This window comes from Pteropus medius, unplaced genomic scaffold, assembly GCF_902729225.1.
Source record: "Pteropus medius unplaced genomic scaffold, Ma_sr-lr_union100, whole genome shotgun sequence".
NCBI classification, from domain to species: domain Eukaryota; kingdom Metazoa; phylum Chordata; class Mammalia; order Chiroptera; family Pteropodidae; genus Pteropus; species Pteropus medius.
In genome coordinates, this window is record NW_024351729.1 from 22,394,055 (window position 1) to 22,420,064 (window position 26,010).

Here is a 26,010-nt window from a genome sequence, read left to right on the forward strand (position 1 = left end):
AACCAACACAAGGTTAATAAAGGCTTTAATTTCACACACACAAAAAAAACTCTATGCATAATTTAAAAAGGAAACCAAACCAAGGAAAAATCATGAAGGATACAGAGGAACAGTTCTGCTAAAACACAGATAAAGTGCCGCTCCATACAAAACAACATAAAGAATCAGAATCAGAAGTCACTGAACACAAAGAAAATCACCTCACAGATAATGCGGCCAAAGCTGCCAGCAAACCTGGTAGTGGCTCAATTACACAACGTGTAGGAAGCTTACTTCTGTTTTCCTCTCCGTAGCATAAATTAACAACACTAACAGGCCAGAGAAGTCGGAGGGAAACCTGGGGATGAGGTGTGTACAACCACATGCAGTCTCATTCTTTGCACCCTCACTGTTCTTGAAATAGACCAGTTTGGTCAATTGCTCTTCTTTGTTTTGGCATTCAACCTAACAAACCTGGGTCCTGATCCAGACCCGCTATACACTCTATTCTTATACCAGTGTACACGCCTATACTTTGAACCTCTGTTAAGAAAAGTCCAACCTTTTCAAAATCAATTGCTTATATTCATACTGGCACACTTTTAATTAAAACTTCAAAACCTCAGACACATAGCATACATGAAAAGGAAAATTTACTCATTGTTTATAAATATGATACAACGGAAGAGACCGCCTGAAGTCTAGTAATCAAAGCATGCCATAAGGAGTCAATGATTGTGGTGAGACACAGCAAAAGAATTCTGTCACAAAACTCTCAAGGCCAAACTATAGTCTCCCAATAAAAATATATATATGAATTTTTTTCAGATGTTAATAAGACATATTAATAGAGACAAAATAAGAGACAAACTAAGATAAGATGTTAGAGGGCAGAAATCTTAAGTTTTTATACATCTAAAGAGAGCATCAGTGTAAAGCAAGATGAGAAGGAAAAGGACATATCTGTTTTTTTGGGGACACTTTTTCACTTCTTGCATCTGGTACCGGGTTGGGGTTGTTGGTGATTATTTTTAAAAAGCTCCACATATATAATATCCACATGTACTTGGAGATCTACCTGTTTCCCTGATTTAAAACAAAACACTACCTAAGAGGGTCAATTAAATCAAACAGGGCAAAAAAAAAAAAGTTGGCTAAGAGTATCCACTACAGTCATTTCAGAGGAAAGAGACGAGTGAGGAGGGTAATGTTTTTGTTTTAATATAATGTCTTTTCAGTAGATCACAAATGAGTTTCCAAACTACCGTCTTTTCTCTGTTTCCACCCTGCATCCCCACTCTCTACACTCACAAAGATCAACTATATATGAGACACTGCCAAGAATCTTTAATTTAGGTGTGTCCGAATAACTTTCATTACACAACTATATCTGTAGCTATAGCTATATTTATATAGTTACATAATGGTAACTGGAGTATGGAAAAGTCATGAATTTGCTTGCTGAAGTTTTAAGTCTTAAAGCTTCTCTTTTAGAAGAATTTTACATTTGATCAAAGAGAGAAATAAATGTGTAATCTAATGTTTGCCTCCCAGAGTTAATTAACTGATCTTTAAGTATCATGGCATACTTCTTAAAATGTAAACTATATTTACATTTGTTACATCTGCTATTGAGCCATTAAGTTAGGCCTGAAATTAACAGACCATGGCAAGTAAACAAATGGCTTTTGGAATCAAAATATAAATAGAAGAACAAGTCATAGATTTGCTTCTTTTCTATCTTGCCGAAATAAAACTTATGTGTGCACACATACACAAATATATTCTCCACAAAACAGTCTATCTTTTCACAGGCCCAAATTATAGTCATGGCTGCTGAAGTGATAATAGATAGCATCTGGCTCATGAAACTTTCCAATCCTACATAAAAATATTAGCTGATAAGAATCAACAAGTTTTAATTTTAACTTAGTTTTCCCTTCTAAAAAAATCTAATTAAGATCAGCTGCATGCAGAACTAAGCGCTGTCAAGTTCCAATTCAATGTCATTTAAAGTAATGTAACTGCATGTGATATTTTTCAACAGGAAGTCAGTTATTGTGCAGGCTGCTTGGGACTGAAGCACTTCGTCCCTGTTTAAGTTGTCCCTTCCTGGCCCCAACATGCCAAATGCTCCACTCCCTGATTCTGAGCGAAATGACTATACTGCACAAAAAATATTATCTACTTATAATTTTAAAATATATATAGTCAGCTCAAAAAAACAAACCAAAAAAACAAACTCCAACAAACCCCATCAACATGGTCCAGCTGAAATCTCCATCTGTAGTTATTAACCCTTCACTGAACCAAAATGAGAAAAGTAACTTTGTGAAAGGAGAAATAGTTAAAAGAGGGAAAGGAGAGAGGAAGGCTGACCAGGCCACAACAATGAACAGATATCAAGAAAAATACAAGTCCCAAACCTGCAAGGATATAAGCAGTGAGATAACTCATCTATTCCAGTAACCTATATTCGACTAATAAGTCCTGCCCAAGACATGACGATCACATCACATTGGGTTTCCGAGCCAAGTGTACTTCTAAACCACACACACACGCAAGCTATGAAAAGCAAGTCAAATGAGAGTACTTTGTGGGCAATCTAGGCTCATAGCGTTATTTCTATTTTTTTTTTATGCCCCAATATACCCCTTGTTTCAAATCATTCCCATTTTTAACAGTACCTCTCGAAGCTCTCAAATACAGACACAGGGAAGAGAATAAATAGCTAAAGAATTTGATCACCACTTCACTCATTTGAAAAAAAGTTATTTTCAAGGAAAAAAAAAGGCTCCCCACTGGAAATAAAACATAAAAATTTTCTTCTGCTCTATACTACTCCTGCATATCCTGCCACCATATCATTTTGGAACGTTCACTAGAGTAATATGTAAATAAATGGTAGGAGGCAAAGCTTCTATCAGTAGTTAAGCAAAAGTGCTGGGGCTGTTTATGATTCAAAGATTCAAAATGTTAGAAGAGGTTACTATGTCAGAACACACCTAAGTTTCGAGAGTGGGGCTGGAGCTCTCTAAAGCAATCTTCCAGAAAAGATGTTGCATCTTCTGTGATGAACTTTAAAATGTTTTCTCCCCTTGAAAACCTGATATGGTTTTGTCCCTACCTCAAAACCAAAGAGTAATCTTGTTTATAATAAAAGATAAAAAATAAAATGTTGAAAGTTTCCTTTTGTTATACTTAACTGTGTGATCCTAATGATTCCTGGGCTCACGAAATTATTTTTTGGACAGAATTCTACTCTCAAACTCATTTTTTATATGGTTTTACAAGCTGGTTGCGTCAGCTTGTAAATGACTGAATGACTAATGTAGCACTTAATGTTGTACTCCCATTTAGTCTCAACTCAAAGCACCTAAAAAGTAAGATAAATATATTATGCACCTTTGTTATGTGTTACTTCTTGGGATTACCTAAACTGATCACATTTTAATTCCCACCCTGTTTTAAGGGCAAAGCTCAAAAGCGATTGGTTAAATGTTCAAGATTCATCCTATAGCTCATGTACTTATTTCACACTTGCGGTAGGGCTTTAGCTTTAGTGGTTCAAAGATTTAGCCAAGTGTACTTCTAACACAAGAATACTCCTCTTGACTTCTCTCTGTCTGAGAGACAGAGATGCTAGCATTCTTCATCATCCCTAAGTACTCTTGCTGGGGAGTCCCAATTGGGACAATATTAGTTTCCTACCTCTTAAAGTTTTGGTTGCAATCTGTTAGGGTAATGTTTGCTCCATGGAAAATGATACAGGAGAAAAAAGATTCTATCTTCACCACCAAAATAATATAGATGATATACAATGAATATACTACATGAAGGAATCTCTTTAAAGAAAATACAAAATGTACAATGAATACCAAATGTGGGACTATAACACACTCTGAGCACCAACAATCCATTTCTTGGGACTGCATGTAAACAGCAAAAGCATTACAAATCCACAAAATAATTTTTTAAAAAAGCCCCCCAAGTCAGGTGGCAGAAATGCCCTTCCTTTGCAAGGAGGGCAAACTGTCATTAGTGTAACATGGAGAGTTGATTTTCCAGTGAACTTTACTAATAAGAAACACACATGAAAGATTACAGACTTGAGTGAAACTACTCGAGGAACATAAACGCTAACTGCCAACTGATATGTATATCTCCACACATTTCTCAGTTGAATGGACTCTTTGACACTTCATCTCTTCTCCAAACTGCTGTGCTATTAATTTTGCGCAGGCATACTCTGGTAGCTCATTCTAACTCTTTAAGGCTCCATTCATTCCACATGTGTGTGTATGTACACATATATATATATATTTACAACATGTACTCCTAAGACAAAAAGAAGTGCTACTCTTGTAGGAGAAAAAGAAGGTAATCAGCTACAGATGTGAGACCAAAGTTCCCATAAAACAATTAGCATGGAGCATTCCGCATAATTGCAATTTTTGTTTTTTGGTTTGGCCCTGAGCTGTTTGTTGCTCCCGCATCAAGTAGAATTTCAAATTCTCTTCAGGCAGAGGAAAGATGAGGAGGGTGACAGTAAGAGAGAATACGCAGTGCACACTGCCAACCCAGGAGTCTGTTCCTCACGAGGCCTGACGAGTGGTCTTCCCCACTTCCAGGCTGAGTGCCTGAGAGTTCTTTTCTGTTTCCAGCAGCTCATCAAAGATCTCTCTTAAAATAAAACAAACAAAAAATAAGCATCCAGTGAGCAAAGCCAAAGATACTGATGAAACCTGCATAATCCCATTTGGTGCCTAAATTTTATTAAATAACCAGTTCATTCATTTGATCATCATGTTAACCCCAAGTGCTGATTTTTGAGAAATCAGCACTTGAGGAAGAAGAAGGCTGGCAATAGCTTTCAGAAAAGTGCTATGTAGTTTGCTATGTAGTTCCCATTGATATAACTCAGATCTTCTAGCTGATCAACTGGAAGATCAAAAAGGTTTATGATAAAGCAGCTTATACTATAAAACAGTCTTAAGTTCCATACCTAGATGCTATTGCATGACGAGTAATTAATGCTGAATGAAAATATTCTGGACTTATAAGGAAATAATCAAGACATGAACCCTAAGCAAAGATAACAAAACCCTCTAATTATCAACCAATTAAGTGATGGGAACATTTTATCCCTAAAGGAAGAAGAAAGATGATTTTTAGCCCATAGCTTCAGATTTGGCAGTTTCTTACTTGTGCATATAAAAGAAGATGTAACCACTCCGATCCCGATCACTCTGCACAGAAGCCTCTTGGATTTTAGATACCTCTAGGTCATTATAGGTAAACCACGCCTGCTTCTTAATGTCATACACATCACTAATGTAATGACCTGAAATAAATAAAATCTTAAAATTGAGGTTTTAAAAAAACATTACTGAATTTTGCTCAGGTACAGGAAGTTTCAGAAGGAAACAGCCACCCCATCTACCCCAAAATGTTGCTAAAAACCATTTTAAAAACATGTACAAACATTTAAGGGAATAATATACCACACTAGAACAACTTTTCTGATAAAAGAGTTCAAAGTTTTTCTTGATGCATTCAACTTACACCTCACAAAGCGAGGCACAAAGCAACCTAATAAGGAGTAAATGCTGGCTACTTCATTTATAAAATGCTGAAATCATAATGTCAATTTACCTGAAGAAGAAGTGCTACCAATGTGACTGACAACACTGATGAGCCGATAGGAATGAGGAAGATTTCCTGTCTGGAAAACAGAAGTGGTCATGACTTTCAACTCTTCATTTGAATCAAAGCAAAACACTAAATTTAAATTTATAATTAAAGCTGACATGGTTAAGTTTCAGCATGTATGTAGTCAGATTTGATAAAATATCCAGTGGTTGATATTATTCATACCCTTTGACCCAAGAATTCTAATCCTTAAGAATGTATTCCGAGAAAATAATTCAAAAGAAGGAAAGAGTATATGTATAAAATTATTTACTGTAGCATTATCTTTAATAACAGAAAGTTGGAATAACAATAGGTGCAATAACAGTTAAACAGTTAGTGGTATAGCAACTCAATACTATATTATTCAGTTATTTTTAAGAAATCATGTGGGTCACCAACATGCTAACTTGTTTTCAAACCTACATGAATGCATATAGCAACCCAGCTCTATGAAAACAGGTACATTAAGTTAAGTACTGGAAAATGGAATGAAAAAAAATGAAGAGTTGCTGTGTTGCTGTAGGGATTAAAGGTGAACATTTACATTTTAAATATTTTTTAAAATGCTATTAAAATATTGCTAGTAAAAAAATAAAACATCTGGAAAGAGATATTCCTGCACTGAGGCAGTACTATTAGGTATAATTTTGGGAAGGAATATAGCTATATCTAAACCAAAAATCATTAAAATATTCATAAACTTTGATGCAGTAATTTACTTCTAGAGATTTACTTGAAGAGAAGAAAAAATCCTAAATATACAAAACATTATATAATCTTATACAGTTCCTCAATGTATTATTTATTACAGTGAAAAAACAGAAACAACTTAAATACTCAATGATAGTTAAAAATTAAATAAATAGTATGTTCATTTGAGGGAATATAGTACAGCCATTAAAAATAAAATGTTTATAAACAGTCTTAAGCAATTATTTAAGGAAAAAGAAGGATAAAGAAAGGTTCCAATGTGCTTCAGTTAATGATAATTAATGATAATTAATTCAACAATTTTTATAGTTTTGGTAACTATAGGTGATTAATATACATATGACTTTGAGAGTGATGTTACTCAGTTATTATTACCAACATGCAAGTAAAGTGGTCAGGATGTACTTCTGTTTTTGTTTCATTTTGTTTTAAATCTTGTAAGAAATGAGGAGCAAAGGACAAGAGATAGAGAAGACCATTTGACGGCTGCCGAAGAGGCAGAAATGCACCTGTAATGGAAACTGACAGTGGGGCCTTTTAAGATAAAGAGCAGGAGTGATACTACCTGACCGGTTCTACTCAGGGAATAAAATGCCACCTACCTCAGCATTTCTTTTCAGTTCCTCAGCTTCAGCTTCTGTATATTCCATATCTAAAACATCCTCATTTCCAGAGTCCTCATCAGAACCCAACGAATCCAAGACAGAGTTGTTAAACTCTGAAGAACACAAAGACAGAGTCTTGTAAAATTTCTTGAAATAGACACAAAGAGATGATTAGGAAGATAAAAAAACAGCTTGAGTACACAATCATGTAAGAAAACATAAAACATATTATTAGGGTTCCAATTCACCCAGCACACTTGGGAATAACAATGCAGGCACCACTCATCTGTAAAAGAAATGCTCCTTTTTCTTTTAAATATATTTATATGAAAGAGGATATAAGAAATAAAAGTGAAGAGAATATTAAAGATAATCCAATTTTATTAAATTCCATACTATATAAACCACATGTCAGGTTTGAAGGACACTGTGCATACTGTAGGGAACACCAGCAAATATAAATTATCTCACAGAAAAGAGACCATAAAGGTCAACATTCTTTCATTCTTTTTAATAGTAAATCATTTTTTGCAATTCAACAAAAATAAAAGAAATTCAACTTTTAACTCTTAAATTTCATCTAAAATATACTAAACAAACAAACAAATCCAAGATCCATTTTTTCTCTTTAAAAATGTACTTCCACTGGAAGAATCCCTCTTTACTAATGGCTTTAAATAAAGAATCCCAGGAGCATTTGTACACAAATGGCTCTTTGCTTTTAAATATAATTAATTCCACTAAAATCACAGTACAGAGTTGTTTAAAGGACATGAACGCCTAAGAATGGGAAGAAGAGGAAAAAAGACTACGTCCTCAAAATTCTAGAAGCTGAAAAGCAGATGGGTGACAGGCAGACTTAGAAGACCTAAGAAACCCAAAACCAAATCCTAAGCCAGTAATGGAAAAATTGAGAACCAATCCGATTCACATTACAGAATCTTCAAAAGACATTCGACTTGGAAGCACCAGGTATCTCTGAAACTGGAGGCTAAGGAGGGGATAAAAATAAGAATTAGGAGAAAGCTATTTGAGAAACAGACTCCTAGATCCACATTCCCCCACTTCATGCTGCTAGGCAATGACAAAAGTCTGGAGCTTTATTCTGTGGAGAGGGTAAAAGTCTCAGGATTGGGGGATGCTAGGCACAGGGGAGGCCATGAGTACTATACTGAAAATGGGAGGGAGTAGGTAACAGTTTGCATATTGACAGATGACTATAACCTCTCACATTTTCTGCCCCAGCCCTATTCTTTACTTGGCTCTCAGAACTCTGGCAGCCATATCTTTTACCTTTAGGTAAAGGTAAGAGGTTAAAAAACCTTCTTTAGGAATCTGACCAGCCCAAGAGAAAGGATAAAATATTAACATCATTCCCCAAACAGTGTCATCCTGTAAAACTCAAAAGTTGACTAGTTATTCATGTGCTCTGAATGTCCAATCATCTTTTTAGTCTCCTATTCTTAACCATGACCTTGACAGTCAAGGATTATTAGATATCTGAGAAAAGCCTCCAATAAGAAATATAAAGACTATAATAAACACACGGGAAAGAGCAATCAGGAGGAAACAACCTATTCAGGGGCAGTAAACGTGAAATAAACAAACAAATAAACTTTATTTAACATTCTCAGAGAATTGAGACAGTATTGTTTCCATGAACCAAACCAAATCAAAAACAAACAAAAAACTCATAAAGAAGAAACATTCACAAATCAGTTCTTAAAAATTAGAAATATGACAGAAGTAAAAACTCATAAGAAGGTTTGGAGTTGGAGAAACTTCCCAGAGAGTAAAGTAAAATGATAAAAAGATGAAAAACTAAAGAGAAGAGAATTAAGAGGACCAGACTAGGAGGTCTGTATAGCAGGAGTTTCAAAATGAGAAAAAAAGAGAAAGTGGAAGGGAGGAAATGAAAATTTCTTAGAATTCAAGGAGAGAAGTTTCTAGATTAAAATGATCCATCAAGTACCCAGCCAAATGGATAAAAGAAACCCACGTCAAACACACTGCTGTGAAACCTCATCACAACAGTAATAGAGAAGATCCTACAAACTTTCAAAGACAAAAGAGGTCACATCAAGATAAAGAACAAACAGCTCAAGACTTTTCATAAGGCAACTCTGCAAACAAGACTTCCCCATTACCCAGCAGCATAAAGTTGGTGAGAAACGATACTTTCGCAATGACTGTAAACCTAGAATTCTATATTTGGCCAAACTATTAATCAATTACTAGAGTACAATGAAACTTGCAAGGTCTCCAAAAAAATCTTCTAAGTCATATCCCCTCTTTTCCAAGAAAACTACTTGGGATGCTCTCTATCAAAGCACAAGCAGACAAGAATGAGGAGTGAGATACAGGAAATGGGAGTCTCAGAGGAGAAAATTGGAGGGAATTCCCAGGAGAAAGATAAGGGAGATTTCAGGATAGCTGTGCATGGATGTAGAGGGCAACCAGGCCAGACTGGAGCAATATGACTTGAGACAGTCATCGCCACAGCCATAGTACCATCTTTTTAATCTGAGGACAGAATGCTAGCTTGAATTCTTATCTGTAACTGTCTTAACCATGTGCCAGTGAAATTCTTGCTCTTTCCTCCATGCCTAGAACACTCATTTTGTATCACTGAAGTGTTCTGCTTTGATCAATTTCTGAGAGCTGGAGAAAGACCACAGTGATCTTAGAAACAGAAAATGCAGAGTTAGCCCACTTTCCATGACTATATGTCCCTGTGGACCTCCAGCACCTGGTTCATCTATTAGGTCTGCCACATGCCATGACTATAGTGAACCCTATGCTTCTGACTTTGCCCAATGACTTCCCCAGAATGAGCTCTTGTAAATTCAGGGGGAAACTGAAGCACCACGTCTTCTCCTAAGAGTCTTAACAGTGACAGTATTGCTCTTTTATACAGATGAATTGCAGATAGATAGTCCTTGCTACTTAATTTTTCAAAATTAAAAAAATACATTGTTTAGGAATATGGATATAATAAATATTACTTTTAAAAAAAGCAAGCTACTGATGAATACAAATGTTAGAATAGTGGTTTTCTCTGGGAGAGAGGGCAAAGAGAGGGGTATCCAGGTAACTTCTAAAGTTAATTCTTTACCCAGGAGGTGATCAAATTTGTTATTGTTATTAAAAATAACAAACACATTTCATATGCTCTTCTCTGTGTGATACATTTCACCATTTAAAAATGTAATTAAAATAATCTCCACACCTTGAAGACTTAATTCTGTAGCTCTTTTGAGGTCATCATCTTCTTTCTGTTCCCAAGCCTCCTAAAGGGACAAGAACAAAACTAAGGTAAAGAGGTATTGATTAAACTTATTTAATGAGGGTAAATTCAGTTGGTCTGGAAGTATTTGCTAATGTTTTCCAAAATCTTATGGATATTTAGAATATGACCTTTTGAAGGATGCGGAGAAGTTCTTTACCTTTCCAACAATGTCCTCCTAAAATACAACCTTGGGAATTAAAAAGGCTTAAATGCTATCTCCTCTAGTCAGTGATATTTGGCTTGCCAACCAAAAGCCATTCAATATTACATTATGACATAATCCCCTTTCTTCTTACATGTATGAAATACCTGGCATATAGCAGATACTTAGCAAATTGCTCTTTTTCCTCTCCCCTGATTTATATAGCATTTGCTAATTTCCATGATATAAGTACTCCCATCCTGACCAATTTTAAGCTACTAATGTGACATTGAATGCAGGGTTGGAAAGAGGTTATGTATGGCCAATTTTAAGTAATCAACATGATGCTGAATGCACAGCTGGAGAGAGATGGATACAGCTGAGCTGACAGTGAGTTGGCTCTAGCACACCACTGACCCTAAGTCTATGACAGCAGGATAAACAATATTTCCACAAGATATTTTTCATAGACTTTTATTTTTGTTCTTGCTAAAGAAACAAGACACATAATAGATGCTTGGTAAATACTAAATGAATGATGTTGACTGTTACTTTTCTAATACATTTGAGATTTTCTTAGAAAAATTAGTACCTCTAAACATGTCTCAATTAGATAATTAGAAAATGGAATAGGGAAATGCTGACTATAAAAACTTTTCCCTCTCATCTTCAGAGAAAAGGTAAGTTACAAACGATGCATGAATGAAAAAAGATAATTTAAGCAGAATTGTTTTATATTTGCCTCAATTCTAGACAAATAGAGTAAATTGTATAAGAAACTTAGAATGAGCTATTCTGCATTATACTACTGGGAGCAATAACAGTGTGTTCAAGAAAGCAACAGAGATATTCTCTAACAAAAAATAAGATTACTTAGACTTATCCAAGTATATAAATAAAGCCTATACTGAAACCAGAAAGAGACTCTTTTTTAGTTATTTATAGAATGATGTAGGTATACCAAACTAAAGAAACTCCATCTTATAATCCTATCCTCACATCTGAGAAAAGATTGTTTTAACTGGGTCAACTGACAAGAAATAATATATATGTTTTTCATTTATGGAAAAGAGGGGTGCTGAATTTTTTCTTTTTCTGCACTATATGGTACTACTGGTAAGAAGTCAGACCTTGATCTTTCACATTATGTTTTCTAAAACAAATGATTACTATTATTTGTAAAACAGTTTGAACATGTATACATCTCGATAACAAGTCAGCTAGAAAGTTACTTCTTATAAATAAAAGGATATAAAGCAGCCTGCTCTGAAAAGGTTTTAAAGAAGCAGTTCTCAACCTTGGCTGCACATTAGAATCATTGGATGAAGTTTAAAAAAATACTTACAAAACAAAACAAAACAAACAATAAACAAACAAACAAACAAAAAACACACCAAAAAATATAGATGCCCAGCCTGTACATTAGAATCACTGAATGAAGTTTTTGAAAAAATCCTTATTAAAAACAAAAAACAAAAAAACCCCAACAACTAAAAAGTCTAGATGCCAAGACCACACCCCAGATCAATTTACATCAGATTTTCTTAGGGGCAAACAACCCAGAAATCAGTATTTTCTAAAGCTCCCCAGATAGAATTAATGTGCAGTTAAGCTTGAGACTCACTGTTCAAGAGAAATGAGATTTCTTAATCTGGTTATTTGTCCTAGAAATCTTGGTAAATTTTTATTACTAACACGATTTGGATTGCGTAAGAAAGAACCATGAAAATATCACCTTTAAACAGATACCTCAGATGACTGCAATCGTGCAAATCAACCAGCTTTGGCAAATATAAGCATAAAGAATTAAACACTGAAGAAGAGATTAATACATAAAGAAAAGAGCAGATAAAGGTTAACCTATACCTAATATCTAAATTTCAGATAATATTCAGATAATAGTCCTAAGGAATTTTATGTTCAAATAATTAATAGCAAAGGACTCATATTGTGAGAAAAACGACTAAAACAAAGACATTGCCTTAAAATAGTAGTGATAAAATCACAGTGGTATACTGGCTGTTTCTACAGCCTGTAAAATAACATCGGACTGTGATGATCTATAACGACCCATCTTGCTTTGGCATGCAATGAATTGCAGTAATGGGAGGTAAACAACAATATATTTTGTTGCATTTGGATTCTCAAAAACAGAAAATCTATCAATGTTTGTTTCGAATCCAATGCAAAGCCACAAAGAAATGTTTGTTTGTTTTGGTGGATCAATGACTTACTGTAAGTAAATCACCTGGAACAATGCCTGATACATAGTAAGTGCTTAACAAATGTTAATTTTTGTGGTTGTTATTATTAGGTATGGAGAAAGTAGCAATATATATATATACACATATATTTCTTACTTGCTCCTGAAGGCTCTGAGCCAATGCTTGCTGAAGCTCTTGCTCTTCCCTTTCACGCTCCATGTCATACTGCTGGAGCCAATCAACCTCTCCTTGAGATCCTTCTGGGGTTTTGTTTTCCTTATTCTCATCACAGTCTTTAGTTATCTCAGTAAAAGTGGCAGGATCTGAGGAAGCAGAACATAACATAACTGGGAAACTCCTAATAAACTGAATTCTCCGGACTAGAGTGACACCTACCGTTCAGAGAGTATTTCACCCGTTAACCTCAAACATAGTTTCTAGACTGACTATTTGGAATAAACAGTATGGTCATGATTTTGTTCTGGTTATTTGAATTGTGTTAGCAACAACATTTCATTATAATTCTCTCTCTCTCTCACCACCCCCCCACTCTCTCTCTCTCTTCCCACACCTTCCCAAAGCAAAAATTCTCATCTTAACAAGTTAAGGAAAGTCTCATAAATAATTTGATCCACAAGAATTACTTTTACAGATTCATTTTATATGAACTATTTTAAAATTACTATATGCTGTTTATCTGCCCCCAAACTGCATTTTAACCATTCAAATAATACTTTTCTATGGTACAGACAACTCTGAAGCTTACAGCATCTTGGTTTTAGAAACTAAATCAGCAACTATTTATCATTTTTTGACTGTATTGAATTACTAACTGAATATTTACTATTAAAACTCACTATTCATTAAAAGAGAAAAAGAAACTAAGGATATATTAAGTACAAAAAGCAGTATGATCCCAATTTAAAAAATTATACTAGAATTGTCAATGATTTATTCTTTTCCTCCATTCTTGGAAGAACAATAATTTCCATAGCTCTGAAGCCTATATAACCCAACCTGTCCCTTTGGCCTTAGTTTATAGAACCAGAAATAAATATTGGAGTCAATCAATTGGATTAGTTCTGGAAATGTGGAACGAAGACATTCAAAGTAAGGTGATGTTGAGCATTTCAAGTGGAAGAAAGACCTGGGAGCTAAGAGTACTATCTTAGGGCATAACATGAGTATTATTACTTTTAGTATCAAAAGATGCTAAAAAAAAAAAAAAAAAAAAAAAAAAGTGAGAGAGGTACAATTTTCCTTAACCAATAATTTTTACCACTCAATGTACCTCACACAGTGCTGGAATTACACTAGCAATTAATCTGTGTGATAGAGAACACATAAAGTTCATTTTGAGATGCTAAAATTAATATAATTTGTCTTTAAGACAAGACTGTCAGATGGACAAGATTGGATACAAAAATTACTTACGATCTGCAACAAATATGACCACAAAATAATGGTATACTTTTAAGGAACTTGAACAATGGGGCAAAGGGGAACCATACGTTAAAATGCAATATTCTTATACTGAATCTATCATCTGCCTCTACCCCCACCCCCAGCTGAAACCTGCTCCTTTCCTACATTCTATATTTCAGTGAATAGGATCACTGTCCACATACAGTTGTGTGTTTTTGAAAAGAGAAACCTGGGGCTCATTCTGACTTCTCATTTATTCCTCTTATCAAGTAACTCATTATTTCATAAGTACCCCTTGAATCTATCAACTTTTTTTCTTTTCAGTGCCAAAACTTCACCTTAGGGCACCATTAACTTTTGGCCTGGACCACTACAACAACTTCCTAATAGGTCTCACAGGATTACTTTGGTTCTTCTCTAATTTATAAGCTGCACTGCAGCCAGAATGACCTTTTCCAAATATAAATTTTTATCAAACACTTGTTTGCTTAAAATTATTCAAGAACTTCCTAATGCTTTTGAAATGAAAGTCCAAAGTACTAAATATGAACTTATGCCATGTAAAAACTGGAGACTGCATACCTCTCTAGTCTCGTCTCTTGCTTTTCCCACTCAACACTATGCTCCAGTCATGCAGATCATTCTGTTTTATAGGTGGTAAGGGAGAAGCATTTGAGTGGTTAAACCACTTCATGCAGATCATTCTGAACTTTTTTTTTAGGTCTACTAGCTTGTCATGGCTTTTCTCATGTCTGGGCCTTTGCCACACTCTTCCGTCTAGTTACTGTCTGGAGACAGTGAAACCGTGTGATTTATGCTTCAGAAAGATTACTCTGGCTGCTTTGTTCATGAAACAAGGTCTGTAGGAGGCAAGAGTGGAAGAAGGGGCATTGGAATCAGTTGCAGTGGCCCAGGTGCGACATGGAAGACAAGGCACAGTTGCTTGGGCTTACTGATGGACTGAATGCAAGGTGTGAAGTAAAACAAAAATATCTAGGGAGACATATTTTTTGGCCTGAGCAAATAGATTTATAATGGTACCATTTGCTGATATGGGAAAGGCATATTTGTGGGGATGGGAGGAATAAAAAGTAAACAGCTAAATAGACATTTCAGGTAGGCATTTCAATATACAAGTTTAAAGTTCAGGGGAGAAATCTAGGCTAGAAATATTGATTTGATTTTTCATCAGTATGTGAGGCAGTAGCACTATATGAGATCACTTAGGGAGAGAGCTTAAGTAGAAAAGACACGGCTAAGGACAGTGTCCTGGGAATACTCCAACAATTAGAGTTCTGATGAGCCAAACAAACCAAAAAAACCTGAAATGAGTAGTTGGTTTAGTAGGAAGAAAGAACCCCATGAGTGTGGTGTGATGGAAGCTCAGAAAAAAGTTTATAAAGTTTTAAATGTTACGGAAGGAGTGGTAGACTAAAACACCACTAATGTAAACCTGATAAACACCATTTCGGTGGAGTGCTGGGGATGAAAGCCCACTTGGAGAGGGCTGAGGAGAGAATGGGAGGTGGTAAGAAAGCAAAGAGAATGAATTAAACAACTCCCAAAGAATTTTGCTGTGAGGAGAACACAGAAAGGGGGCGGGTAGCTGAAGGGGAACATAAAGTCCTAAGAGGGTTTTTTAAAGATGGGTGATACTGAAGCGCAACAGGAATAATTTAGAAGAGTGGGAAGAAGCTGTAGAAGAGAAAGAACATAATTTAAAAAGTGAAAGTGAATGAGATTCTGGCTAGGAACGGAGGGACTGGCCTTAGATAAGGACAGGGACATTTCCACCATAATGAAAGTAAAGGCACAGTTTTCATCTGACTGAATCTACTTTCTCTGAAAAGTATATCACTAAGTTATGAACATAGAGTGTGTGTGAAAGGAAAACTGGAGATTTGAGGAAGATATCATAAAGACTAAGAAAATAAATTTACTAAAGAGGTGAAATCAAAAGAGTAGCATTTGGTATTCATTTAAGAGTCTAGTCATGAATCTGAGGAAAGTCTGGTCAGCAGTTTTGTGATTTTCCTCCCGCAAGCTTCCGCTGCTTGGGTGTAGGCACAGAATAAGAAGCTAGCTGAGTTGGAAGACTGGGTTTTGTCAGGTGACTACGACGGAAAAGAGAAAGGAGATAAAGGAGGACTACAGTATGGCATACAGACCGGGCAAGGAAGTGATAACAAGAGTGGGGTAATGAACAGCAATAGAGTGAAAGTCGAAGGAATAGAAGTCTTTAATAAGATCAAATAATTGTTGAAATAAGAATATGATGCTTGGTGAGCTGGGAGGAGAGAAGAGTTAAAGGATATTTGAAATGAAGATTTCTAAGGTGGTACAGTTACTAAAGATTAACTAAGTCTAGGGAAGTGGTTCTTGAACTTCAGCATGCATCAGAATCGCCTGGACTAAAATCACGGAATGTTGAGACCCATATCTAGGATTCTACATTCAGGAGGTGTGTGTATATGGGGGGGGAGGGGGGGGGGGGGGGCAGGGGGGGGGGGGGAGGGGCAAGGAAGGGCATTTCCAGCATGTTCCCACATGATGCTGATGATCTGGGGACACACTTTGAGAACCACTGGTCTAGATTATGACTGTTGTCAGTAATCAAGATGGGGTCGAAGAAAAACTCTTCGAAATTAAGATCAAGTATTGAGAAACTAGGTTGGTGAATGAGCACTTATGATGATGAAGGCCCTAACAATGTTGATGCGAGTGACTAGAAGGTAAAAGATAGCTACATAAGAGAAAATAGGTGACAAAGTCTGATGTCACGTACAAAGCCAGAATTTTTGTAGGATAAAAGGTGACAAGCAGTTGGAAATGGCAATGGGTAACAAGGAGAAACCTATCCCATCTACAGCCTCTGAGGTCTTAGGGTATGGGGGAAAAAAACCCAGCTTATACTTAAAGAACTATAGGACAACCAATAATAGAAGCCTTTCAAAGAAAAATTCGCCTCAACTAGAGACTAAAGGAACCTAACAACCAAACATTGTAGGTAAACTTTGGGCTCTAGATTTAAAGAAAAGTATAAAAAATATTTTGGAAACGTGGGCTGTATTTGGAATTATACACAGAATTACTATTAAATTAATATTCTTAGGTGTGATAATTATTACATAGGAAAATGTCTATATAGTTATGAGATTCAGGCTTAAGTGTTTTAGGATAAAGTGTCATGATACCCTTAATTTCAAATGGTTCCAATAAAATAGTGGGGGGTGTGTGTGTGTGTGTAGAGTCTCCAAGGATGGCCTCCAATGAACCAGGCATACGGGTATTCCCTCTCGTGTAGCCCTCCTCACAATGAACTGGGCAGACCCTGTGAGGGCTTTAACCAATAAAATGTGTTGAAATTGATTCTATGCTAATTCTGAGCCTAAACATTATGAAGGCCTGGCAGTTTCCCCTTTTGTGCTTTCGGGAGTCCTGAGCTGTCATGTAAGAAGCTTGGCTACCCTGCTGGAGAGACCACATGAAGAGGGAGAGGCTCTGAGATTACATGAAAAGATGAAGGGAAGATAGGGAAGGAGATAGGCAGAGGGAGGAGATGGGAGGAACAGAGGGAGGTACAGAGTATTGAAGAGAGGAATGGAGAGGGTATCTAGCCATCCCAGTGGACCCTTCAATCCACCTGTGATTAATGATTTTGATAATCTCAGTGTTTTCCACTGGCATAGATAATCTAAAACTAATTGTACATAACTTCCTTTCTTAATTTTAAGAAGATGTAGAACTGAACAAAAAATTAAAATAAAGAACTGAAAGCAGGAAATAAATCGGCAAGGGACAAAAGCACTAATATTAACCAATGATATCTAAGGGCAGTGACTATAATTTTAAAAAGAGAAGGGGATTTCATAACAATACTTGCATCAAGAGGGAAAAAAAGAAGGAACGCCTATAAACAAAAATCATCGGCTTTTTGTTTCCAGATAAAGTGAGGATATACTAATCTTTATTTAGCTTGCACATAAAATAATTCAAAAGTGATGATGCCCTGACCCCAAGGATACAAAAGATAATTCTGTGATATGCCACTATTCTCTTCATCTCCAAAATCCTAGGTTTGATGTACTGAAACACATTAGCTACTAAATATATATAGATATTAAGGATATCAGGAGAAAAAAATTAGAGTTGGCCATAGGAAGAGGTAGTAAAAATTTTCTGCCTAAAAATCTTAAAATACCCATAGTACAAGGCAAAGAGGCTCAGGTTTGTTGTTCTCATTGATAACTTGAAGGAGAATGGAGAACTTTAAGTATTTACAGAGTTGACTCTCCATATCTGGGGGGTTCTGTATCTACAGCTTCAACCACTGATGGAAAATACTTGGAAAAAAACCTGTTACCTTGTTGCTGGTATGTACAAGTAGTTAGGCCTAGGATTACTGCATCTGGACTGAACATGTACAGACTTTTTTTACTTCTCATTATTCTTTAAACAATACAGTACCAACAACTATTTCCATAGCATTTACATTACTTTAGGCATTATAAGTAATCTAGAGATGATTTAAACTATATGGGAAAAAGTACATATGTTCTATGTAAATACTAAGCCATTTTATATAAGGGATTGGCGTATCTGCGAATTTTGGTATCTGTAGGGGTCCTGAAACCAATCCCTGTGAATACTGAGGGATGACTGTACACTAAAACTTGGTATAGATTCATATATCGAAAAATGAAGAAAGAATTGCACATATTTCTGAGAAAGCAGTGGTAAGAGACAAGTGTTCCAAAACTGACACAAACATTTACTAAATGCACTAATACTACCTACCTTTCCTTTTGAAGTGCACCTAAAGGGATATGGCACTAGCCTCTGGGCACTACTTACATTATTTACTTCTCATTTTTTAAACTGTTAAAAATATCATGAAAATATTATTAGTTGTTATCTATTATACAGATCCATCTCACCTCCCATTATTTAAGGCTTTGGAACACAGTTGTATCTCGTTTAACAGATACCTTCACTAAACCTACCTGGCTCTGTGATCGTTTTGGGTTTCTCTGTTTCCACAGGCTCTGAATTTTCAGGCATTTCTTGAATATCATCCTCTGCAAATCCAGTATCTGGGCTGCTGGTTGGTTTATCATCATCTTCATGACTCAGAGTCGGTGAAGCTTCTCTCTTACTTATCTCTAAAACAGCTGCTAGAAGCTCTTCTTCACTCATTCCATCAAATCCTGAGTTTTCCAATTCGGACTTATCAGGCTCTAGTCTACATGATTTTGAATCCTGAAAAAGAGAGTTACTTTTATAGGAAACCAGCATGCCTACAAATATTAATCTTAAGAGTTTAAAGTGAGTTTATTATATTTCTAAAAAGGTTCCTTTCTTTGATGCTTTGGGTTATTTAATAATAAACTCACTAGCAAACCTAATATTCTTTTAATAATAACTACATAGAGATAATAACTACATATGCTTATTTTCTTGATTATAATAATATTAAGTATACTCTTTGTAAGAATGTGGAAAATACATAAGAATAATAAAATAAATTTACCCAAAATCTACCAGAGGTAATACTGCAAGTATTTTTGGCGTGTGTAGATTATACTGTAAATATTGTCACTATACCTAATGTTTCTTTTTAAATATTGGCAGGTCTTATTTTTTTTTTTGACAAATGAGAAAAAACTACATCACCATTATGTAAATATTCTGAAGTTATTTTCTGAATAACTTTTGTTTCTTGGGGAATTTCTGACTTTATGTGATTTCTCATTCAAGGTGGCAACCACAAACTACCTCTAGCTTTAAAGTAAGATGGGAAACAAGTTAGAACAAAAAATAATGACTAAACATGCAGAAACAAAGTGTAGCATAAGGAAAATAGTCAACAATGTTGTAATAAATATGTAAAGGGAAGAAGGGTGCTAGATTTAGTGGGGTGATCACTTTGTGAGTTATACAGATGTGTTATTGTATGCCAACTATAACTGGAAAAAAACTCATTGAATTGTAAAATGTAAATATGAAAAAAAATAATAGCACAGTTCTCCAAAAGGGAGTATAAACAAATCCTTCTCATGTATGCATATTCTTACTTTGAGGACTATATACATATACATATTCCTAGCTTGAGGACAATTTGTTCTCATATGCTTGTTTAGAGATTGTAATGCAATGTAGATATGTAGCAAGCAAATGTTTTACAACTGAAATTGGTAAATCTTTTACTTGGAACTATCCCAGAAATTTCAATAAATAAGCAAAACAAAACAAAAAAACTACTAAAATAATTATCTTACCAAAAAGGAGGTTTAAAATCAAACAGTTGCATGAGATGCTGCAAACTCCTTGTATATTCAAAATATTAACTATCATTATGTGTCAAGATAGAAGATAATGTAGTTATTCCTTCCCACCCATTATTTAAACCTTTAGTTTATGTGGTTAGCCTGTTGATGTAAAATGTTTATTACGGTTTCCCCATATTAACCATTAGTACCAAAATAAAGCAAGTAATTATTTGAAGATCCATATGTAAAAGTAGTTTTGAAGGTTAGCGGGTGAAAGCAATTTATCTACAACTTTCATTTCTTAAATGTCTCAATTCTGGAAAAAACCCAGGCATCCAATTATAGATGAATGTATAAAGAAGATGTGATTCATATATATATATATATATACATATATATATATATATATATATGAACGGATATATATATATGATAAATATATATGAATGGATAAAGAAGATGTGATTGATATATATATATATGTATATATATATATATCAACATATATCAATCACATCTTCTTTACCCATTTACATATACTTATATATATCATATATATATGTAAAATGGAATATTATTCAGCCATAAAAAAAGAAATCTTGCCATGTATGACAACATAAATGGACATGGAGGGCATTATGCTAAGTGAAATAAGACAGAGAAAGATAAATATCACATGATCTCACTTATATGTGAAATCTAAAAACAAACAAACAAACAAACTAACAAACAAAAAACCCCTAAGCTCTTAGATAGAGAACAGATTGGTGTTTGCCAGAGGAGGGTGGTGAAGGGTGTGTATATGCGTGAAAGGGATCGAAAGGTACAAATCTCCAGTTGTAAAATAAATAAGTCATGTGATGTAATGTACAGTATGGTGACTACAGTTAATAATATTGTATTGCATATATGAAAGTAGCCAAGAGAGTATATCTTAAAAGTTCTTATAAGAACAAGAATTTTGGGTGGTAACTATGTATGGTAATGGATGTTAAGCAGACTTACTGTGGTAATCATTTCACAATATATACAAATATCAAATCTTCAAGTTATACACATGAAACTAATATATGTTAATTATACTTCAATTAAAAAAAGTCTCAATCCATCTTTAAACAGACTGATTTTGTAGCTACAGAAAGTACATTCTAAAACTAGTGTTTGAACAAATCCATTAAGTTTGTAATCTGTGTATTAAGTGTGCTGATGCTGATTATGAAAGGCATTTGTTTCTACAGTAAGAGCTATACAAATCCTTGTCAGATATTTTGATAAGAAATTACTTACTTTTTCCAGGTCTTCCTGCTGCTGTTCACAGCCTGGCATATCGCAAAGTCTCTGGCTAAGGGCCACAGAGCGTTTTAGCTCATCTTCACTGTCTGAATCAAGACACAAAGCCAAGGAGCTCTTGGATTTGAAGGAGAAATTCCTATAATTTAAGAAAAAAAAAAAAACCTATATAAGTCTGATAAACAAGCATTTGTCCTTGTTATTCTTTTGATGTACAAATAACAAAATAAAACAAAAAGCTTTTCTATTATAGAAAATTATTTAACAGAAAAAAAGATATATCAAAAAGGTATATTTATGCATTACCTTTGTCCCACTCCAAAAGAGTCATGCTTTGAAAATGAGACAACTCTTACGCTATTACATATCATCAGTAAACCAATCACACTTTGTGCCTTTTTTCTTTTAATGATCAACCCCAAAGAAGTTTGTTATTGTCTTTATAAAACAAGTACTCTACTGAAAGCATGCAGACATAGCAATGAATAAATGTTTTTGACAACAGAGTGCATGAGAACTAATTTTTGATCTTTTAAATTATGATTCATGTATTTTAAAATTAACAGTAACATTCCACTTATCCATTATATGTAGGTCAGACTTCTGGCAACCTCTACCTTCCAGAACACAGGGATTCAAAAGTAAGAAAAAAGGCTTCTGAGGAAGGCAGCAGTTTCAAAGCCCATGCACTTTACTCTTTAGACAGGGACCCTTTTTTCCCAGGAAGTGATGTATTAAATAACGTAGCAAGTTCATCAAGAAATGAGAGCTAAGAAGTGAGAGAGAATAACCACAAAAAGGGCAAAAAAGAATTATAAAGTCAATTAATGTAAAGGTAAACTGTATTGTAAGATTAAGAGCCTCTGAGGGCAATAGCATATGAAAACACAGTGTATAACTGATGGTCATAATGCTAATTCTAAGTCATTACAATATAATTAAGGTATCTTCAGTATATTTTATTTAAAATGTATGGAATTCTCTAAAGTCATAGAATACATAGCCACCTAAAATGGTTAAAAAATTTTAAGATTAACACTTAAAAAGGCAAGCTTCATTTACGTGGAATATCAAATATCATTCTTCAATGATACCAGATAAGTAAGGTGTTACTGTGTTGTCTTCTAAGTGAGCTGAAAATAAACTAAAGGAAAAAGTGGTAAAGGTCAAAGAGCACAAACTTTCTTTGATGGAGGTTAACATAAATTCATATGCTATACTAAAAAAAAGTAAAATGGAAATTGGAAAAATGCAATTAATCTCAAGGTGAAAACTGTAAATAAACATATAGAATGATGGCACCAAGAAATAAGAGGCCACAATGGAAACCAGGAGAACTGCATAGCAATGTAGATCAAAGAAAAGAGGCAAGTGGTCAGTGATAAGCCCAAATATATAGTCTGTGGCTGAGAGCAGCCAGGATATCACTGCACTCTAGCCTGAACACTTGAATAGCCTCCCATTATGTCTTCAAAAGGGTTTTAGTATAACTTAGAAATAGCCAATTAGCCATCTTAATTCTTCATTTCTGATTTCATGCTTACCAAGCAAAACTGAACATATTAATTTTTTTTTTATCCATGTACATACTTTGTGAAGGAGGGTGACACCTGGCTACTAATGTACCAGGGTCAAATGTGACAAAGGACATTGTAGAAGAACTAATGGTATTCTGGTTCATAACTCAGCCTCTTTTAAGTTTGATCGGCATGACAGATCTTCTAGGGCCTAATCCTTTATTGACCAGCTCTCAAATTCTCATACCAATAGACCCTGGAGAACAGATGACCATGCCAAGTATAATGATGCCCAATGAAACCACCTCTTTCTTGAAACTATAGTGATCTGGTACATAAAGAGTGCATTCCATTAATAGTTACTATATTCACAGAAGGCAGCTTGCCTGTAGTAATGAAAAATATTCATCCTGTAAATGCATCACTTGCTCACTTTCTAAGCAGCCAAGTGGTATTGCTCATTTGTATCTTGAGAACGGGCAAGAGTATTCATATCGGTACCATTTCAGATTTCTAGTCATGTTAGTCATCTGGTTTTAATTGCACTGAAAAATAATTAACAGGAGGAAAAGAAAATAGCAGTTCCCAAATGTCATTTTATGGTTATATAAGACCCCCCCAAAGCCCTTAAACAACAAAGTGTCTCTTTTTTAAAAGTACTTTGGGTCACCAAATTTTTAGAAGAACTAATTTTAAAGACCAATGACAAGCAAGTCATTTAGAATTGTCTAATCAGGAACTGTGGTTCTAGTTTAATCACAGAGGAGGTATATTAAAAAAAAGTATTTGCTTCCCTTCTTGGTCTTAAGCAAAATAAAAAAACAAAACAAAACAATAAAACATTTGTAGAACAGCTACATTCCAGTGTGTGTTTATTTTCCTATCTCCATTCAGAACAGCTCCATTTCGGTGTCTAAGAAAGAAGTCCCAGACTGGCTAGCAACAGATAAAAAGACATTTTGGGATCTCCACGTGTATCTCTGAAGAATGGTGCTTTACACCAACAGAGGTTATTTCATCCCTTCAATCCTTAAAATTCCTCCTCATCAGTCAATTTCTAGAGTTTTAGGATGAAAATTTTACATATTAACACATGATTTAAGAAGTTTCAGAACAACGTTTTGAGAGGATTATTTAAAGTTGTTTCACTGATAAAAACTTGTTAGACCCTAGATTATAATTTAAAACAGATTCAGGAAAATTCCAAAGTATAGTAATACAGAGCAGTTATCATGCAACAAGAGAAACAAAGAAAAGGGGAGGGGATCCTCTTGGAAATTAGGGTAAGTCAAATCCTTAAAAATACAAATTCTGGGTACATAAGAAATATAACTCACTTTGAAGGTGTAGAAGGGCTGGTGATGCAGGAATTCACCATTTGACAGGCTTTCAATGGTCTAGAACTTCAGAAAATTAGAAAATATATAATATATATAATTACAATATCAAAAATATATTAACTTACAAAATGAATTATTTTACTACTGACCCATATATATCCTCTTGAAAAGGAAACAATTATAATACTTTTACTAGCAATAGAAGCCAAAAGAGAAAACAAAATACCATCTCTGGCCTCTCCTGATCTAGTGACCTAAATATTTAAACAGCATTGGAAACGAAGTCAAATGTAATGCATATGAAAAGAACTTGGGAAAAATTATCTTGTCTTAGTTCTTTACTTTTAGGCAATAAAATAATAATAGCTCTCATTTATTGAAGACTTACTAGATGTCAGGGACTGTAGTAAGAACTCGTGTATATTATTACCTCATTTAATGTTCACAACCACCATATTATTTTCCCTACAGATAGGTCAAGGAATTTGTCCAAAGTCTTAAAGAGCCTACATTGCCAGAAAGAGTAATAACTTATCCAGCAGAGGGCAGCTGCATCAAGCAAAAACAAAACACCCAACAATCAAAAAACAAAACAAAACAAAACAAAACCCAAAAACCCACACCTATTCCAAAGAAAGGCCGTAAGAGAAAATCCAGAAACACTAAGACTCTCTGGGAACATGTCTTTATTAGTAGATCCATTAAGGCCTTTAATGTAAACTTATATGATGTGATATATATTTCAATAATTAACCCAAGGAGAAATACATTTTACAAAACTGCATCAATTCATGTCGGCAAATGTTCACTTTCTGAAATGTCTATTATTCCACTTTAGCCAAGAGACCTGGCTCTTCCAGTTACTAACTATATGACCTTAAGAAAATTACTTAATTTCTTTGGATCTCCTCTGCAAAATTAAGAACTCAGACAAAATCTCTAAAATCTTTTTCACTTCTAAAGTTCTAAACCTTATGATTCTATCAAACTAAAGTTCAAGTATATAAAAAGAACTAAAGTATATGGCTCCAAAGTAATGCAAGTATTCAGAAGAAAGAGCAACATTAGAGAAGTCTTCAGGTTTTCTCAGCATACATGATGAAGCAAAATCAAAAATAAAAGTTACTTCATTTCTCCTGGAAAAATTTCTAGCAGCCACTTAAGTTCTTCACTCTCACTGGTGATAATACATTTATGAAGACACAATCTATTTTTGGGACTCTAGCATAACATTTACTATACTGTTTCCCAAATTTACATATCCTAAAGAGTAAGCAAAGGCATTTGTTAAAAATATCGATTCCCAAACGCTATCTTAGATCTAATTAAACAGAACTTCTAGGGAAAGAACACAGGAATCAATATTTTTAGTGTTCAGGTGACTCTTATAAGCATGCAAATTAAGTTTATATTCCCAAAATGTATCAAATTATCTCCTTGTGATCTAAAAAGCGTAAGAACATTTCACAAAGGTAACTCATTATGAGAGGCAACTAATGTACTTGGAAGAATTTTGTTTAAGCAGTTTATTACCTCAATTTATTA

The 26,010-nt window shown here is 34.7% G+C and overlaps 1 protein-coding gene across 4 annotated transcripts in view; it reads right to left on the reverse strand.

Moving 5' to 3' along the window:
- Nucleotides 1-8: 8 nt before the first annotated feature.
- Nucleotides 9-26,010, reverse strand: part of USP37 (ubiquitin specific peptidase 37) — a 73,405-nt gene continuing 47,403 nt past the window's right edge. For all 4 annotated transcript variants that reach the window (XM_039844756.1, XM_039844755.1, XM_039844754.1 and 1 more), the window contains exons 17-25: nt 24,463-24,528; nt 21,606-21,747; nt 19,053-19,308; nt 12,781-12,947; nt 10,219-10,279; nt 6,987-7,102; nt 5,635-5,704; nt 5,185-5,323; nt 9-4,662 (exon numbers count right to left, since the gene is read on the reverse strand). In XM_039844756.1, the coding sequence (XP_039700690.1) occupies nt 4,575-4,662; nt 5,185-5,323; nt 5,635-5,704; nt 6,987-7,102; nt 10,219-10,279; nt 12,781-12,947; nt 19,053-19,308; nt 21,606-21,747; nt 24,463-24,528 (1,105 nt within the window). In that variant the 3' untranslated portion in view covers nt 9-4,574. The remainder of the gene's footprint in view (nt 4,663-5,184; nt 5,324-5,634; nt 5,705-6,986; nt 7,103-10,218; nt 10,280-12,780; nt 12,948-19,052; nt 19,309-21,605; nt 21,748-24,462; nt 24,529-26,010) is intronic.